The sequence below is a fragment of the Vespa crabro genome, chromosome 4 (genome assembly GCF_910589235.1).
Source record: "Vespa crabro chromosome 4, iyVesCrab1.2, whole genome shotgun sequence".
NCBI classification, from domain to species: Eukaryota; Metazoa; Arthropoda; class Insecta; order Hymenoptera; family Vespidae; genus Vespa; species Vespa crabro.
Window position 1 is genome coordinate 4,841,951 of NC_060958.1, and position 18,545 is coordinate 4,860,495.

General features: G+C 25.6%; 6 protein-coding genes across 12 annotated transcripts; 2 read left to right on the forward strand and 4 right to left on the reverse strand.

Moving 5' to 3' along the window:
* Window positions 1-358: 358 nt before the first annotated feature.
* On the reverse strand, window positions 359-2,147 carry LOC124423964 (thioredoxin-related transmembrane protein 1). Its single transcript, XM_046962375.1, has 5 exons — window positions 1,924-2,147; window positions 1,444-1,605; window positions 1,198-1,372; window positions 940-1,041; window positions 359-843 (listed from the first exon to the last, which is right to left on the reverse strand). The coding sequence occupies exons 1-5, from the start codon at window positions 2,085-2,087 to the stop codon at window positions 577-579; spliced, it is 870 nt and encodes a 289-aa protein (XP_046818331.1). The 5' UTR covers window positions 2,088-2,147; the 3' UTR covers window positions 359-576.
* Window positions 2,148-2,352: 205 nt separating this feature from the next.
* Window positions 2,353-5,034, forward strand: LOC124423963 (F-box only protein 28). Of its 3 annotated transcripts, none has more exons than XM_046962373.1 (4): window positions 2,353-2,680; window positions 3,213-3,341; window positions 3,421-3,669; window positions 3,826-5,034. In XM_046962373.1, exons 2-4 carry the CDS (start codon window positions 3,255-3,257, stop codon window positions 4,585-4,587), a joined length of 1,098 nt encoding a protein of 365 aa, XP_046818329.1. In that variant the 5' UTR covers window positions 2,353-2,680; window positions 3,213-3,254; the 3' UTR covers window positions 4,588-5,034. The 3 variants fall into 3 exon arrangements, with proteins under 3 accessions (XP_046818329.1, XP_046818330.1, XP_046818327.1); XM_046962374.1 differs by lacking the exon at window positions 2,353-2,680 and adding an exon at window positions 2,752-2,770; XM_046962371.1 differs by lacking the exon at window positions 2,353-2,680 and adding an exon at window positions 2,797-3,000.
* Window positions 5,035-5,081: 47 nt separating this feature from the next.
* On the reverse strand, window positions 5,082-8,099 carry LOC124423962 (cilia- and flagella-associated protein 91-like). Of its 2 annotated transcripts, XM_046962370.1 has the most exons (8): window positions 7,909-8,099; window positions 7,497-7,774; window positions 7,227-7,435; window positions 6,789-7,143; window positions 6,377-6,693; window positions 5,876-6,097; window positions 5,503-5,798; window positions 5,082-5,376 (listed from the first exon to the last, which is right to left on the reverse strand). In XM_046962370.1, exons 2-8 carry the CDS (start codon window positions 7,768-7,770, stop codon window positions 5,124-5,126), a joined length of 1,926 nt encoding a protein of 641 aa, XP_046818326.1. In that variant the 5' UTR covers window positions 7,771-7,774; window positions 7,909-8,099; the 3' UTR covers window positions 5,082-5,123. The 2 variants fall into 2 exon arrangements, with proteins under 2 accessions (XP_046818326.1, XP_046818325.1); XM_046962369.1 differs by having other exon boundaries at window positions 7,497-8,099.
* A 143-nt stretch (window positions 8,100-8,242) lies between these two features.
* On the reverse strand, window positions 8,243-12,706 carry LOC124423961. 2 transcript variants are annotated; one of them, XM_046962368.1, is made up of 4 exons: window positions 11,431-11,572; window positions 11,240-11,289; window positions 10,557-11,143; window positions 8,243-10,461 (listed from the first exon to the last, which is right to left on the reverse strand). In XM_046962368.1, exons 2-4 carry the CDS (start codon window positions 11,265-11,267, stop codon window positions 8,854-8,856), a joined length of 2,223 nt encoding a protein of 740 aa, XP_046818324.1. In that variant the 5' UTR covers window positions 11,268-11,289; window positions 11,431-11,572; the 3' UTR covers window positions 8,243-8,853. The 2 variants fall into 2 exon arrangements, with proteins under 2 accessions (XP_046818324.1, XP_046818323.1); XM_046962367.1 differs by lacking the exon at window positions 11,240-11,289 and having other exon boundaries at window positions 11,431-12,706.
* Window positions 12,707-13,048: 342 nt separating this feature from the next.
* LOC124423965 (2-aminoethanethiol dioxygenase) lies at window positions 13,049-14,587 on the forward strand. The gene is made up of 2 exons (XM_046962376.1): window positions 13,049-13,738; window positions 13,959-14,587. The coding sequence occupies exons 1-2, from the start codon at window positions 13,439-13,441 to the stop codon at window positions 14,346-14,348; spliced, it is 690 nt and encodes a 229-aa protein (XP_046818332.1). The 5' UTR covers window positions 13,049-13,438; the 3' UTR covers window positions 14,349-14,587.
* Window positions 14,588-15,238: 651 nt separating this feature from the next.
* LOC124423709 (E3 ubiquitin-protein ligase MARCHF5) lies at window positions 15,239-18,368 on the reverse strand. 3 transcript variants are annotated; one of them, XM_046961767.1, is made up of 7 exons: window positions 18,216-18,368; window positions 17,523-17,751; window positions 17,258-17,417; window positions 16,918-17,126; window positions 16,529-16,847; window positions 16,250-16,397; window positions 15,239-16,147 (listed from the first exon to the last, which is right to left on the reverse strand). In XM_046961767.1, exons 2-7 carry the CDS (start codon window positions 17,698-17,700, stop codon window positions 15,989-15,991), a joined length of 1,173 nt encoding a protein of 390 aa, XP_046817723.1. In that variant the 5' UTR covers window positions 17,701-17,751; window positions 18,216-18,368; the 3' UTR covers window positions 15,239-15,988. The 3 variants fall into 3 exon arrangements, with proteins under 3 accessions (XP_046817723.1, XP_046817721.1, XP_046817724.1); XM_046961765.1 differs by having other exon boundaries at window positions 16,250-16,415; XM_046961768.1 differs by having other exon boundaries at window positions 16,250-16,415; window positions 17,523-17,588; window positions 18,216-18,354.
* Window positions 18,369-18,545: the final 177 nt, after the last annotated feature.

Genomic DNA, 18,545 nt, shown 5'->3' on the forward strand with positions numbered 1-18,545 from the left:
AATATTTAAGATTAAATAAAATTACAATAACGTAAATAGATAACATTCCAATAAAAAAAAGGACGAAACGAAAAAGATATAAAACTAATAGACATATGATATAACCGATAAGTTCTTTGTTCTTAAGAAAAGTAATATTTTTGTATAAGTGATAATTCAATATAAAATATTTAAATACTCGTATAAGTAATAATTATTGTAATCATTGTAATGTTGAATAAAAATACAATTTTCTGATTAGTATTTGTTAAAATCAAATAATAAGATAAAGAAGTAACAAAAATTACACCAATTCAATATAAATAGAAAATTTGTAATTATGAAAACGAAAATGGTTTTACTTTTATCAAAATGAATATATAGTAATCGTTAATTTATTTCTTAGAAAGTTGCCATATTTACTTGAATACTTGTTAAATTTGTTAACGAGTGTAATGTAAAGTGCAAGATAGCCACTTTACATTGGATGAAATAGCACTTCGATTCGTAAATGTGGATTACAACAACAAATGCATAAATGTCATCTGCGCAATTTTCTGAGACCATGAATTATTTACATTTAACAAATTAATATCTCTAGTCAGCTTTACGTGGCTTACGCTTACGAACATTCGGACTGCTGGTATCTGCTTTGGAATCCTTTTCTTTACTGCTTGTTTCAGTTATTTCCTCCGATTCTGAACCTTCTTCATCTACTAAATCATCTTTTACATTTTCAACGATTTCATCATCTCCAGAACTTTTTTCTTGCACAACTGTACCGCTTCCATCCTGCTGTTTCTTCTTTCCTTGAAGTTGTATAGATTTAGGTGGATAAATCAAGTCAATAAGACATATAATGATCTGTAAATATATAATGAATATGTTGATTAATATGTGATAGTAACATAGCTTATAAATTAGATAATAAATATTGCAAATTATAGAAATTTAACTTACTATGCCCAATATAGCACCTAGAATAATAGTTGCAATAGCAAAGATCAAATAACTTCCCCATGTTGGCAATCCAAAATCTTCTGTAAGATTATTATGAATACCCTGAAAAAACAAAAGGAATATATATATATATATTTATATATCTTTATTTATATATATATATATATCTTTATATATATATATATATATATATAAAGATAAAATATGAAAAATAATGAGCTTTGTTAATTAATATAATAAAAATAAATCTATAATTACCCTTAATACTTGTGATAATCTAAAGAATTGACTAAGAACAGACATATGAATAGAAGTTGGACTTTTCCAACTGGGTATAGGATCAATCTTCTTCCAAGTTTTTTCTGATACAAATTCAATAAGTGCATCTTCATCTCTTGGACTCTTGTATTGTCTGAAGACACCATCTATTACACTATAAAATAATAATAATTAAATAATTGTTCTTTAAAAATATAATTGACATAATTATATGAAATAACTTACTGATAAATAGTAGGCAAAGCTGTAACCATGAAGCGGCCACTAAGTCCTGGAGAATTAGTTACATCTACTTTGCCAACATTTATATTTAGATTTTCTTTCCAAGAAGCTAGATGTTCCCATATAGGCTCAAGAGATCTACAAGCTGGACACCATGGAGCATAACTGTAGAAAACAATTGAAAGAAAAAGATTGAAGCTTTCATGCTATCATTTTAATCATGAATCATTTTAAAGCAATCATTATGAACATGTTTTTAAATTTATTATAATTTTAAATTTATTACATTTTAAATTTATTATTATATTTATCGTAATAAATTTTTAACGCAAATGCAATAATTTAATATTTCCATACTAATTTCTAATTATATTCAATTAATTTGTACTATAAATGCAGAAAAAAAAGAACTTAAAATCTTGGCGCAACGCCGCATTTTACACGCCATCAATTTTGACGACTTCATCCATCGTTTCAACTTACAATTCCACCATCCATTCTCCATGAAGCATACGATCCCAATTTTCTTCATCGAGCTGTTCTACCAAAGATTCTTTTGCCACTCGTTGATTATTTGCACTTACAACTCCCAAGAGGAGAGAAAAACATGCGATGTAAAAGGCACGTCCCATCCCAGCGCACGACATCTTACTTTACTAATATTCACCGGCATCCACTTCTGTGCGCGCCATCGGCCACTAATACATTTAAGCATAGGTCCAAACATATTTCGATATAAATCGTATGATTCAGGTTTTAACTTTGAATCATAAGAATGAGACTTAAAATGAGTGACCAATCCCAAATATGAATAAAACAGCCTATTCAGAAATCATAGAAATTAACACATTAACTTTATAAATGTAACTTTAATTTTAATTGGATGGTTTGTTGGACTATTTTAGGCTTACGTAGAGAAAAATTTGATATTGCTCATACGTGTTTATATCAATGAGTATTCAAAGCAAAGTAGTAATATCGAATATGAATTAGGATTTTTTGTTCCGAAAAACTTGACCAATAACTTATTGAATTTATTTATAATAATTATGTTTAAAGTGATAGGTGATCTAAAATGTGAGATGATGAAATAGTTTTAAACGAGTACTTTTTTCAATTCATTTAAGATTGTATTGTTGTTATTATATTTTGTCATATTGGACAGTATGAATCAAATTGAAAATTGGTTGTGATGAGTGCGTCCCTGTTGACAATGATACATAAATAGTGAACTTTAAAAGTATGAAATTGATCGAAATAATATTTATGAAATGTTGATTTCAATCAAAACTATGGTTTTTTTAAACGAATAAAAATAAAAATATAAGGAGTATGTAGAAAAAAATGTCCGAAATATTTAACATCTATTGTGTTCACTTTATACAAAATTTACAAAATGTTTTATAGAAATATTCGTTGTTTTTATAAATTTTATGTATTAAAATTCATTATCACAAGATGTGTATATATTTGTCAGGAACAAATAGTTTTTATATAATTAACAACTAATGTCATACTTTATAAGTTTTATCTACTTACTTCTTATATATGTATCTATGTGTATGTAACTTTATTTTTACGAATATATTTTAAATTAAATTAATTTTTTTAAATATGATTTTAAGTCTTCTTGATAATAAAAACTGTTTACATATTGTGTATAGTAGAAGTCAAATTTTTATCAGTTTGATTGAACTGGATTGTTTAGTACATACTTAGTATAAGGCAGATATTTCGATTTAATTTTATATTTGTATGTTCAAATCATATAGAAATTATGGATATATGTGAAACTTCTCTTGGAATTATTAAACATGTTGAACATAATTGATCTTCCTGATATTGTGCTGGAGACTGTTCTCTCTAACCTTACTTACGATGAAATTTCTAGATACAGAATCGTAAGATACATATAAGTCTATGTTGACTACATTGTGTCATGTGATTATTAAGTGAAAAAATAAACTTTTTAACTTACAGGTATGTAAACAATTTGATCGAATTTGTAAAAAACTACTAAATCGTGGTTTCAATCTTATGGAAAAATATCATGCACAATGTCTACGTGCAGTAAAAAGTCAATTACCACGTAGGGAATCTGAACGAAGAAGTCATCCCTTAGCACGTCATTGTGGAATATTAACAGCAATAGAGACAAGAATATCAATGTTATCAATGACGTTTATCAAATATGTGGACTTAAACTTATGTTGCTTCATTCCTGGAAAAGTAAGTTGTTATAATTAAACGATATGACAAAGTTTAAGAAATATCCCATCATATTCATTATATGAGTTTCAAAATTTATATTCATATATGGTGAATATGATAGTTTCTTTAACTTAGACCATAGTTCTAATATAAAAAGTATCTTTGATGCATTAGGTAATCGATGAAATATTTCGTGTTCTTCGTTTGATTCGTGATTCAAAGACTCTACCTACACCACATGAAATATTGCAAGAATTACGTGATATTAGTAGTATGGCTATGGAACACTTTGATGAAAAAATTTTACCAGATTTAAAACATAGTACTTGTACATCTGTTGTTAGTAATGTGGGTTCTTATGAATTGCCTAGTGGAAGTTCAATAATTTCACATCATACTACAAGTTCAAATAATACTACATTATCGCATAGTTATAGTACAGAAAAATTAAACCAAACATTTAAGAAAATTTATAGTCGTACTAAAAGAAATAAAATTTCTGTAACATTTGTAAAATTTGAAATAACTAAAATGAAATTAAGAATGAGAAAACAAATGATTCAAATGCGAGTCCAAAATTTGAAACTTCAAAAGCAAGCAAAAAAGATTCATGATCAAGATACACAGTTGGCAGAAATGAGAAAGCATCTGGAAGAATGGAAACAAAAAATGGGTGATTTAACTGCTGAATTAAGTAGGGCAAGGGAAGAAATACAAAAGCCTGATTCTATAGACACTTGCAAAAGAAAACATATTGATATTATCAATCAACGTGACTTTGATTCCCTTCAAACGAAAGAATTAAAAGCTAAAAAGCGTAAATTAATTGTAGAAAGAAAACCTTCAAATGATGCAAAAGATGTCAAATTTAAAAAGTTTATATCAGATCTTCTTGCAGGAAATGCAGTAGAGGGATACCCATCTACTTCACACTAAATCTTTTCTGTAAATAGTAAGGTCTTGTTCAAAGGCATGTTCTATTATAATATTGTTAATTTTATACTGTGCATTTTGAGTTATTATTTAATAAATATAACCAATTAAATTTATACATATTTACATTATGTTTAAATTATACAAATTTGTCAAAAATAAGTAATACAGTATTTCATAAATTTAATCATATCTCGAAGATATTTAAATCTCATATATTAATAAAAAAAAGATTTATCCCTTCTATACTACATTCCTGGCATATAATTAATATTCTTATAGATCAGATCAATAATAATCATATCTTTCTTTGAAGAGTAAAAATGTGATAAACTGTATTATATAGAAAAAAAAATTGGATGGATTATAGATAACTCTAACATAGATATAAGGAGTGAATGTACATTTAAACTTTTCAAAAGAATTATAAAGTACCATATTGAAATGAAATTCATAGCTATTGTATCTTTTATAAAAAAAATTTCAATCATAAATTATTTATAAGTTAAATTTGCTTGAATTCAATTTTAGATCAATCATTATACACTTTCCTCTGAATCTGAATCTTCCTGGAATAATAATTCTTTATTGATTTCTTCTGAATCTTCGCTGTTTATAAATTCAACAGGTAGAGAATCTGATGAATTTTCATATAATATTGCGTGTGCACTTTGTAAATAGCTTTGTTGTTTCTTTTTAATCTGTTGTCGAGCATTAAATTTTCCTACTTCTGGTAAGACAAAGTTATAAATCATATCTGCTACCATTTCTTCTTCTTCAAAATCCGTCATACTAGAACAGTTTTAATTAATGTTAATACATTAGTATTTGTTGATTCACATATACTTTATATTTTATTAGATATAGTATTAGTATTTAAATTATACTAATGAACAATAAAACTGTGTGGTAACATACTTTCCTATTGTATTATTTGAAATTTTGTCCACATGATCAAAAAATTGTAAGATATGTTGTTCAGCATTCTGATATGATATTTCTTCAATTTCTTCCTTTATAATATCATCTAAATAAATTTCTACGGTATCGTGATCTATTTTTATTATTTGCCGGAACATTTCATTGCATTCCCTACAACGATTACGTTCTAACTGTCGTCGTCCAGCTTCTGCTGCTTCACGTTTTAATCTTTCTTTTTCAGCAAATAATGCAAATATATGTGCATTGCGTTCATCTTTCAATCTTACCAATTCCTTATATTAAAAAGTATATAAGCAACTTGATAACAAATAGATGATACGATTCAGCAGAAAATCATTAGTTTTCTTACTTTACTTAAATGATCTAATATTCCACATACAGTTGCTCCTTCTAAAGAATCAAAAATTTCACACAAACATTCTTCTTGTAATAATCTATTACGTTCTTTATGTTGAATATCAATTATTTCTTGTTTTTCTATTTGCTTTACTTCATTATTATGATCCATAATATCATAAGCAAATTGCAGTTCTTTAATTAGTTCTCTACATCTATTTCTACCTTCAAACATCTATAAATGAGTATTATTCTTTTTCAATATTTAAGATAGACGTCTCTTAATTCTAAATTGATGGAATTAAAAGTTAATATTATAATGAATTAAAAGTTTTTATGTATAAGAATCTGGATTATTCTGATTTTTATTATTTGCTGTATATCTCTATAAAAAATAAATTAAATACATTAATTTCTACAGAAATTAAGCATGTTCTTATTACAAAGAAATATAAAATATTTCTAGGAAGGACCATAGAAAATAATAAATATAATATAAAATATATGACATTACCATACATTGAGTTGCTCTACCCCTAATTGTTTCTTGAATACACAATGCTGCTTGATCTAACAATGTATCTTTGTATTCCTGAACTCTATATGGTGTAGATGGTAAAATAGGAATTTTATATTTCTTTTTCATTGATGTTGATGTCTCTGAGGGCATAATATTTAACCTCATTGCTTTTAAATCCATGTATAATGTTTTTAATTTATCATCAGTCCATCTTGTTTGACGAATACATAATTCCGTTGGTAATACATGTTTTGATTTCGATTCTTTATAACTTGGTAATTTAGTTGATATAGTATCAATATTTTTTATTTCTGAGTAAAATATAATTTTCATATATGTAAAAAATATTAATTAAAATTATGACGTATAAAATAAGAGAATAAATTATTTAAAGTTACGATCATACTTTCATGATGAATATTATCATTTCTTGATGACTGCTTTTTCATTTTTCTGAATTGTCCTGGAGAATATTTTTCAAAATTTAATTGTGATCTATACAATTTAGAAGCATGATTAATATATGACTGTATAGTATCTCTTTTTTGAAGCTGCTTTTTATCATAATGTGATTTATGCAATTTTCTCAAATCTCGTTTTAAATTTTGTCTAATAACTTTTATTTTCTCATCTCTATACATTCCTAAGTCATTTTTCAAACGTTTGAAGCGATTTTGTATATTCTCATTATGTTTATATTCTTTTGAATGTGAAAGTTTTTCCATTAACTGAAGACGCAGATCCATTATGTATTGTATTTCCTTTTCTCAACAAATAATCGATGTTAAATATATATTTATATGATTTATATACGTTTTGAAGATATATAAAACAATGTACTTACTGCATCTCTAAATGCCCATTGCTCTTCTTCTAAAGCTTTTGTTATACATCTCCGTATTTTAATATTAGCTTCTGTGTCCATTGGTGGAAGAAACATTTCCCAAGCCCTTCTCATTTTTGTTCTATTAATAATTTCAATTTCATGCATTCCTGCTGGTAATCCATGATCCCAAGTTAAATGAGTCACTGTCAGTACTTCTGGATTATGACCTAATTAAAAAATAAAATTATATTCATAATATACTATATTTATTTCTATATATAATTATACCTGGATGTATTTTGTACTGAGGTTCCCATGGTAGTGTCTGTGTCTCACTTTCTCTATAATCTGTTTGTGTTTCTACATTCTTAAACAACTTTGATTGTAGTGTTGATATGCAATATTGCTGTTTCATATTTTTCAAAACAGTGTCTAATATTTTAGTGTCATAACGTATATTTTTATCCTGTGTTGTTGGAAAATACTGAAATGCGGTTGATCCTTGAAAATGTCTACATTTTTGATGAGTTATAAGTTCAATTGATTTACAATGTGTAGCCATAGTTCTGTAATTTATATTATATGTTAAGTAAAATATATCAATTAAAAAAGCAACCATTTAGTAGGCCATATTTGATTCACTGCACACAAATATAGGGAGATTAATATGTACTGATTTAATTTTAAGCTTTTTAGATACCTTCTGATCAAATATATGAAAATTTCTCTCTTTATATAAAGTTATACTTTAATATGTAAATATTTTCGCTTGATATTTTAAATACATATTAATTGTGAAGAAACAGTAGAGAATCACATTACGTACACTGTAGAAAATAATGGACATATTGATCAAACAAGGAATGATGATTCTACTATTTTGAAAAAATAGATAATCCTTGCATTTTTTGATTGAGTAATAAGCTTAAACTAAAATAAATATAATTATTATTTTAATATTATTAATAATACAAAAATATAAGTATATTAAAAAAAAATATAATGACAAAAAATATTGTATTTAATGAATTAATATGGACATTTATTTATATTTATCACATTACAATAGAATTTATATTTCAGGAACTTGCTTATAAAAATTATTTAGATCGGTAATTATATTTGGTGGTAATTATATTTGTAACATCTTTCTTTTATATTAATTAAATAGCAAAGAATAGCAAACAATTCATGCAAATATACTATAGTGTTTTTTGCTACAGTATGGATAAATTGTTTATTCAAAGAATCAACTAAGTTTTCGACGATATAAAGATCTATTAAACTTCAGGGCATTTATATTATCAAGATTAATAAAATATGCAGTTTTATCTGTAAAAATATAATAATGTATCATATCATTATAATATATTATCTTTACATTTTAATGGCACATGATGTTTGAGTAAGTATAATCAGAATCAAATGCAAATCTACCATCAAATATACATTTACTAGTAAATGTTTTATAACGTGTGAATTCTGTATATTATAGTATTTCTTGTAAATAATAATTATTCTGATTAATGTTTTATATAAATATCTAAATTTTTCACATTGATACTTGTACTTAAGTTCCATAATATCTCAGAAAGATTAATTCAATATTACTACATGTTACATAAAAAATTTTTTCTCATGAATTTTAAATATTTCTATGTAATGGTCTAAAATATCCATTGCCATATAATCCCAAATATTCTGGCCAACTTTGCTTAGATGCAATGGTCTTACATACTTGATTAGGTAATATATCTTCAGGACAAACACATTCTAACTTCATTCTGTATACTGTCATTTGTCCAAGTGCAATATTAATATTATTTTGTTTTATTGTTTTTTCAAATAAATTATAATTATCATTACGTTCATTCAAACATTCTATAATAATATCTGCATTTTTTCTATGATGCATATTCTTCTTAGATAATATTTTTTTTTTGTATATACAATCTAAATCTTCTCGTAACAATGTAATAGATGTTTCTGACAATAGTGAACCAAAAGTTGAGAAAATCAAATCTACAGAATTTCCTTCCTTTGAATCTACAAAAGAAGGTAATAATATACCACTGGATCGTTGTCTTTGTTTATTATAATTCATTGATTTATTTAATATGTAATTTGATTGTTTAACTCTTTTTTTTCTAACTATTGACGAAAATAAATGTTTATTATTATTTATTACGGAATCTCTATTTGTTGTATCATTATTATTCACTTGTCTACGTTGTTCTCTTAACTCATCCATTTGCGAATAATCAATAATTTGATCATCTCCCTTATTATTACTGTTATTGTTATCATATAATGTATCATATTCTTTTATATTTCCTAAGTTTTTATTTGTAATCCATTTATTTTTATGATAAAAAGAATTCTCAATATCTACATTTTCTAAGTTACTTAGTTGAAAATTAGTATCAAATCTGTTATCTCCTTCAAAGTGTTCTTGATTTTCATATGTCATTTCAGGAATCTTTTGATTGTAATTATTTAATTCTTCAAGTATATTCTCATCTCTATTCTGCTTAAGCATTATTCCTTTGTCATAGTCTTTATATATTTTTGGAGTATCAATGTCTATTGAATCTATATGATATGATTCTAAATATTTATCAATTTCTTTTTCTATGTCAACAGAATTATTAAGTTCTAATATTTTATATTCTTCTGATGAGTATAAAGTTATACCAGGTGGTCCAACATGTTGACTCAAAGCTAATAGATTTGTAGTTAATGTTGAGTTAAATATTACTTTACATAAATCAGTTTGTGACAGAAAATTTTTGTTTTTCGAAAATCGATATGTTCCTTTGAAATCTTCATTATGTGAACAATTACTAGACCAGTGTAAAAACCAATCATTGCCAAAACCATCAATAGTAACTGATAAACCTGATATCTGTTTATTTAAAGTATCTTTTATTGGTTTCTCTAGTAAAGGTTGTCCAGTTTGTCCATCAATGATCATAGACATGGTATAATTGGGAAATTCTGATTCTACTTCATGTTTTACCATAAAATCTGGAATTTCATCATCATTATAATAACCAGGTAATGGACTGCTTAATATTTCAGAATTAGGGACAGTGTAATTCCAAATTGGATCAAAAGTTAATCCATCATAAGCTATAATAGTAGAGTCAAACATAGATGCAACAATATCTGCAATTCCATCCATTGTTATGTCTGCCAAAACAGGAGGTAACAGTGCTGCTTTTCCGGAGCTATGGTGCAATTCCTTTAGTTTCTATATAAACATATATACATACATGTACATATATATATATAATATAACAATATTAAATATCAATGTATTTCACAGTATAATTATAATGAACTTACCAATTTACCATGCATAAAATTAGTACTAGATGCTATATACAATGCACCTGATTGCATTTGATTATTTGCAGTTAAAACAAATATATTTTCACCATCCGGATGTACAATTGTCTGTGGAATAGAAAATAATTCTATATTTGGGGTATTAATGGTATATAGAATATGTCCTTTTTTTGCTGATACAATAAGAATTCTGCTGCTACGTGATAAGTCAGATTGAATAGTGCCTGTTACAATAACATCACCAATACCATCTCTATCAGTATCAGGTATAAATTTTGCATTGTATATATGAAAAATTATTGAATGCTCAGATGATGATAGTTCTTCGTTTGATATTTTCCATATACTCAATCCATTTTGTCCATTAATTGCATAAAGCATTCCACCTTCTCCTGAAGCAATGCAATCATTAATTTTATCATTTGTTATGTCCAGTCCACAGTCTATTGAGAAAATTCCATAAACAGTCCAATGAATCCAAAGTGTATTTCCTGTTTTGCCATCTAATGCTAATATTCCACCCAAACAAGGTACTTGGTTTTTAAGGTAATCATAGCATCCTGGAGTATTTTCTGCATTTAAACCTAATTATAAGAAATATGTATCAATATCATATATTAACGCACTAAGTATATATCAACTATTATTATTATTAATAACATAACATATTATTTATTCACCTTTGTAATTGTAAATGATAACAGACATGCTATGATTATAAAATAGATATCTGAAAAAAATAAAGCATAAAAATCATAGAAAATTAAAGTTTATAAAAACATTGGAATTTTATATGAAAAAAATTAAAAATTATATTAAAACAAAATTATATTATAAATAAATATAAATTATAAATACATAAAGTACAAACCTGTACTAAATCCAATAATAATGTCTTCAATTCCATCTTTATTAACATCATTGCTTCTCAAAGGAGCTTCTGAAGTAAATTTTGATATTGTTCTTTTCCATATTATCTTTGATGACAATGATGTACATGGAATTATATGTACTTTGCTTACTAAAGATTTTAATTCATGAGTTAGGAATTGTTTAAGCATAGTAATTGACGATGGAAATGCATTAGCAATATATATAAAAAAGGCAATGAAGCCTAATAGAAATACTAATGTTATGAACCCACAACAAATGGGTGTAAAATATGCTTTATAACGTAATCTATGTACTCCAACTTTATAAAATTTTCTAAATTTTTTACGTGGCGCCATAAGGGGCCGTTTAACTCCACCATCTTCATCTAATTTTAATCCTCCATTTTTTCCATCTCTAACAAATACTTCATCATCGATATCTGTCAAATCATCTTCATCTGGGCATTCTTGCACCATAAATTTTGGTAAAGCAGGGTATACTTCCATCATTTTTTATAGCCATAGAATCATTTCATATTAAAATTGAACTTGATATATGATTAATTTTAAACAATTTTGAAGAATTATTAGTTGTAAATATAAATTATCATTGTGTATTGACATTAAAATATGATAGCCAAATAATCTACTCTGTTATTGTTTTATACTGTGCTTCACTTATAGGAGATTATTTTTCAATAACTCAGAATTTAGTTATTGTTTTAATATATTTCAATCAAATAAAATATTTTCACATAGGATGGTAAAGTTTTAAATACACTAACTTCTTTAAAACCATACGAAATCAATAGACAGACTTGTAAATGGCGGGTGCCTCCCTCTATTCGATTTTTTCTATTTTTATTGTTTATAATAAACTAACACCTCCCTTTGTCAATCACGTTTAACTATTAGTTGGATGTTACTATTTGTAGCAGAGTTATGTTTTATCGACTTTATTTAAATCGGCCGGTAATAGTACAGCTCTTATGTCACTATAATTTTTTTACTTTGCTTAGAATGTTGATATTCTAAAAGAATTCCGGGTGATACGAATTACAAAATATTTTTACACGTACCGATAATGTTCACTATTTTTTTTCAAACGATTTTCTTCTAAAATTCAAACTGAAGTGCAATTTACTTTAAATAAGTTTTCTAAAAGTAACACCAAGCGCTTCGATTAACTTATAGTAATTATAATGTTAAAAATCGTTTCACAAAAAGATTAAATTTTCTTCTTTCGAGGAAGAAATAAGATGATGGGTAATGGCGCGAAATTTGAACATTTTTATCCAACCAAAATGAAATCTAAACTTCTTCGATGTTATTTCTCTCTTTTCTTCTTTTAACGTAGTTTAATTTACATATATATGTATACGTGTTATATATATGTGTATATATTTAAAATATATAATATGAAAATATATTATAACTTAGATATATATACATTTAAAATATGTAATATTTTAAAAAATACTATAGGGATACTACTGTCAAGTATTATATATGACATTATCTACTGTGAAAGATTCTATGAAAGAGCCTAATGATTGCACCCAATCAGATTATAGAATTTTTAGTAATTTATATTTTTAGTTAAAATAGTAGAATTTAGATTTTTATTTTTTGTTTTTGTAAATATTTGACACAAATAATATTACGAAAAAATAAAAAGAATGTAATGATGAAGAAAGAAAGATGTGAATTGTTGTATTGCTGTTCATTGTTTTAAATTACTTTTTTCATATTATTTTCGATGGCAGCAATAGTAGTAGATCTTTATATTCATATTTAATTTGATTAACCTCTATGTGAAATCATTTTCACAAGTGTTTTTAGAATTGTTTAAAGATATTCATTCGTTCAATAACATTTAAGACTGTACATAAGAATTAATATAAAAAAAAAATTTCCTAAGAAGATATAAATTTGGTTATGAGAATTTGTTTAAAAAGATACAGAATTCGTGTAAAACAGTTATTTCGAGAGTGATCCCTTTTAACCATGAGTTCCGCAATACAAATATTATGGAAACAAGCATTAAAAACATTTGGCAGTAGAAGAAATGCAGGTTATAAACTATATCAACAAAACTTCGATAATTTGTGGAGTCTAATCAATAAAATCACTGCAGAAGATGTGAAGGTAGACAAACAAATTCTTGATTTTGTAAAGGTACAATCTGCTCCGATGTGCGTTATTGTTGTTTTTGAAAATAAAGATATGACTATTGCAATCTTTATGTTAAAACATGGTGTTACAATGCCTATGCATGATCATCCAAGAATGCATGGCTTTCTCAAGGTACATTTATTACATATACTTGACATGTAAATATTTAAATTTATAAATACAGTAGTATTTTTTATTTCTATATATCCTTCAATATTCAGAGTTAAAATATCATAGAGTATTATATAAATGATCTATAAATATTCATAATAAAATTCAATATTTATCTTATACAATTATAAGTTTTAAGTATTATTATAAGAGACTAAGTATATTTTAAATAATATCGTAGGTAATCAGTGGTACTGTTGAAATAAACAGTTTTACTTTAAAGACCAATGGTGATCATATAAATATGAATGAAGAAATAAAAGCATTTAGGCACAAACCTGTGATACTCCACAAGAATTCCCCTGCTTGTGTACTCACACCGCAAGATAAAAACTTGCATGAGATTTCATGCATAGAAGGACCAGCTGCATTTTTAGATATACTTAGTCCCCCTTATGGTGTAGATGATTCTGGAAAAGGTCCTGGACCATGTACTTTTTTCAAAACAGTTAATTCCAAATCTTGCACAGATTCAGGAGATATTATTGAAGAAGTTCAATTGGTAGTTACAGAAAAACCACCAGGCTTTTATTCGCATAATCTCAAATATACAGGGCCACCTTTGATGTGATAATGTATACATATTTCTATCACATCTTTTAGTTTATAGAAGTATGTATTTTTTACATATTAATAGTATTTACTTACAAAAGGGTATTTGTACAAATATAAGTTATTCAATTTACATGATTGTAAACAAAACTATTTTCGTTCATTTGGATTTAAATGAAATGTGTTTGTGTATATATACATATTTATGTCAATGTATGTATCTTCAAAAGAAATATAATCAATAAGTAAAAGTAAAAATAGATATAGAAACAAATTATTGCTAAATATTGATATTGATTTTATGTATTAGACGTCATATTTTTATTTTATTTATTATTATATAATTTTTTTTAATATTAAAAGTTAATATAATTGATAGATATGTGCATATTTTTTATTATACTATTAATAAGCCAAAGTCATTATTGATTATTAAAATAGAATGTTTAGATAATTTATCTTTATATCACAAATATCTGCTTCATATATAGTACAAATGAAAGTCAAAATGTAAGATGCTTTGTTGTACTGATATGTATTTCTTGTTTAAATTAAAAGTTAATAATTTGTATATATAAGACAAATCTTCAGAAATATTGAAGTGTATGTATAATAATTTCTGTATCATATAGTTTAAGTTTTATATTTAATTGATGATTAATACTTTTGCAAATCAACAAAATTATATTTAATGATTAATTAAATACAGTATTTTCTGAAGATATATTGTACTTAATAATTATTTAGTAATTGATTATTAGTTCTTACAGGAAATTAAATAATCGAATATGTTTGTAGTCTTTAAAAAATATAATTTTTGTAAATAATTTTTTCAAAATTCAAATTCAATTATATACAATTTAATATTGCTGAACACATAAATATAAACTTTTATTTGCCTTGAAAATCTTGATTATGAAATTTTTATTGAAAATGTTAAATCATGAAATATTACAAAATGTATGTTAAAAAATAATAAATGTATAATATCAGCAAGGGTTATACGATTACAATATTGTATAGGAATCTGGGTTGAACTTTACTCTTTATAGACTACATCAGTCAAATGTTTATATTAAATAAAAATTTGCTTATGAAATATGCCTGTTATTGACAATTTACCAAAATGTAGCATAACAATAATAATATGTAAGTAATAATTAATGTAATATAAATTTTTACAATTTCACATATCTACCTATTATAATTTACATAATACAAAAACTTTCAAGAATAATTTAAAAAATTTCTTATCTACTTTTATTTAATCCTTTATATTTAATGTTTTAATCTGTGCAGTATAAGAAATAAAGTCTATTACTCCATACATTTATTTTATTATAATTTTAGATTATTGCAAAAATTATAAGTGCACCTTCATTATTTTGGCAACATTTAAAAAATTAGTATCTATATCTGTTCAGAATTAATATGATATTATAATATAGTAATTTAAAAAATGAATTTATGTAATTTTCTATATACATCATTTTCTATTTTTCATAAATCTTTGTTTTTAAGACTTTGAGTAATATTGCAATATACTACAATACAAAAAAAAGACATTTTATAAAATGAAAAGGAAAAACAGATATTAAGATAGCTTCAATCTGTAAAATTATACTGTTTTTCATTTATTACTGTTTCATATTTTCTGATTTAGCTAGTTTGATTACTTTCTGAACTTTGCTTTCTTTTATACAATGCTACATTACTGTCTGTGTAATCCATTATACGACGCTGGCATTGTCTCACATATTGCTGCTGTTTGTGATAAATTTTAAACGCACCTTTTATAGTTATAAATGCCACACCACCCTGTAAATTTGTTCAAACGATACTGATATTTTTTAAGAGTATCTAAATACCAGAATTTCTGTTTACAATACATATTTAAATAAAAAATATATGTATACGTACAAGCAATGTCCTTTGAAAATTTGAGTTTACACTTTCAAAGAATATTTTTCCACATATGCTAGCAATAGTTGGTAAAAGAAGTGCTCCACAAAGTACGCGAGTTGCAGATACTGGGTCACTCATTGGTGGAACATCTTGTGATTGTGTTCTATCATCATCAGAATAACTATAACAGTTATATGTAATCTCAAACTTGTATTTGTTTGTTTTAGAGATTTATTCATTTATTGATGTAATCATAATTTTATAAATAAATAAAATATTTTATAGAATACTTACCTACTAGGTAGAAAGTGCCTTAGGATAGGGACTTTGCAAGCATGTCGTCTAAGAAGACTAAGTGCTTGATCTTCCCATCTTAGCATTTTTCCCAAAACTAACATAATCGGAATAGTTGGTAGACCAACTAATAATACCAAAGGATCAGCTTGTTCCATCATAGTTAAACCATCTTTATGACCAACTACTTGCATAACTGTTACTGCTCCATAAGTTACAGCTGTCCAATATATAGATCCAATTACTATGCCCGCAGCAATAAAAGGACATACTCGAAAAATAATTCCATCAATAGTATCAAGTATTACAACCAATGGCCCTAAAATTATTAGCTATTTATATCATTTACTGAATACTTAACTAATATTTTATAATTATATTGTACTAACCCATGTTTGGATAAACGATAATGTATTCTGTATTACACTGCGGACAAGCTACATGTGCACCAGCACGACCTTTTTGTTTTTCATCAACCCAACGCTGTATACATCCCTGATGAACCCATTTTGTTGTACCTCGGCAATGGCATGGTTTTACCCAAGATGCAGTTGCATCATCTTCATCGGTTGCAAAACAAACCCAACAATATCTCTTACTAAAACATATATTGTATTTTTAAGATATTAAATTAGGTTAAAATCTTTATATATTTTTTGTGTGATATTATAAATATAATTTTATTATTAATTAAAAATATTAAATAATATAAGTTATAATGGTACTCACTCATCTTCTGAAGTTAAAGTTGGAATACTAGAATCATGACTAGGAGATGATGCCCCATCAGTTACATCAATGGAAAGTACAGGACCACTTGAAGTGGTTACAGGAGTTTGAAAATTAGTTTCTTCAGTTGATAATGTAGCTGATTGTATGTCAGACATTTCTATAAAAAAAATAATAATAAATTTCTATTTATATTACATAATAACAGATTTCTTTTTGTTAATTATTCCATATCAATATTTTCTTTTTAATATTATTATCTCACCATTATTAGATACACTAGTCTGTCGATCTGAACTTAGATTTGTACGCAGTCTTCTCAAAGTTTCATCTATACTTGGAAGACGTCTTATGTTAGTATGTGAAACACCAGGATCAATATGTACTATTCTGCCACGGCTATCAATGCCATAGGTAGTATATGATAAGTTATTATCTGACATGATGTTTTAATAAACTAACATATTCAATATTATTATATCATTATCTTGTATCTGAAATTAGTAATGACAGATTTTTACAAATATAAATTATGAAATATTCTTGGGTAAATAATTCTTTTATAGTGCAGGTATTGGATGAACAAAAATATTACTTTTAGTTGGCAGTATTTTTAATGGATTCTTAATATGATTAACTTGTTAAATAATGAAAATTTAAACATTGAATTGACTAAGACATATAAGGTTATTTGTAAATATTAAAAAATATAATTGCAATATTTAATAACTGCATACTATATTACACCACTAATTCGCTAAACGATGCTAATAATAGGCTAGATGATAAAGAATTAATTGTGATGAAAATATCAAACTTATCTGAACTTGAACAATATTGTACATAAAAATAAAATTTAATTCGTTTAATTACAGCTACAATAAAAAACATACTACTACCGTATATGTTTCGTCTTTTACGATTTATCATAAATACTTATAATTGTAAATAGACTTACATCTTTGAGTTCACTTTGCGATATTATCTATTTTTTTTTTTTTTTTAAATAATCATCGGGAATATTGTGATTGTAACTTTAGAATAAAACACTCATATTTCGTTAGTTTTAACGGCAACTTTCCGCGAATGGAATCAGTTGAACCAATCAGATTAGCTTCATGATTTTCACTTCGTGAAGTTCCTCCAACAAATGTGTTCAAAAATACGTCGGAGAATAATTATGAAAAAAAGAATTTTAAGGAAAAATTTTATATACATTATATAATGAATTATATATTATATTAATTATAATTTATAATATTGATATTAGCACGTATCATTGCGTTTC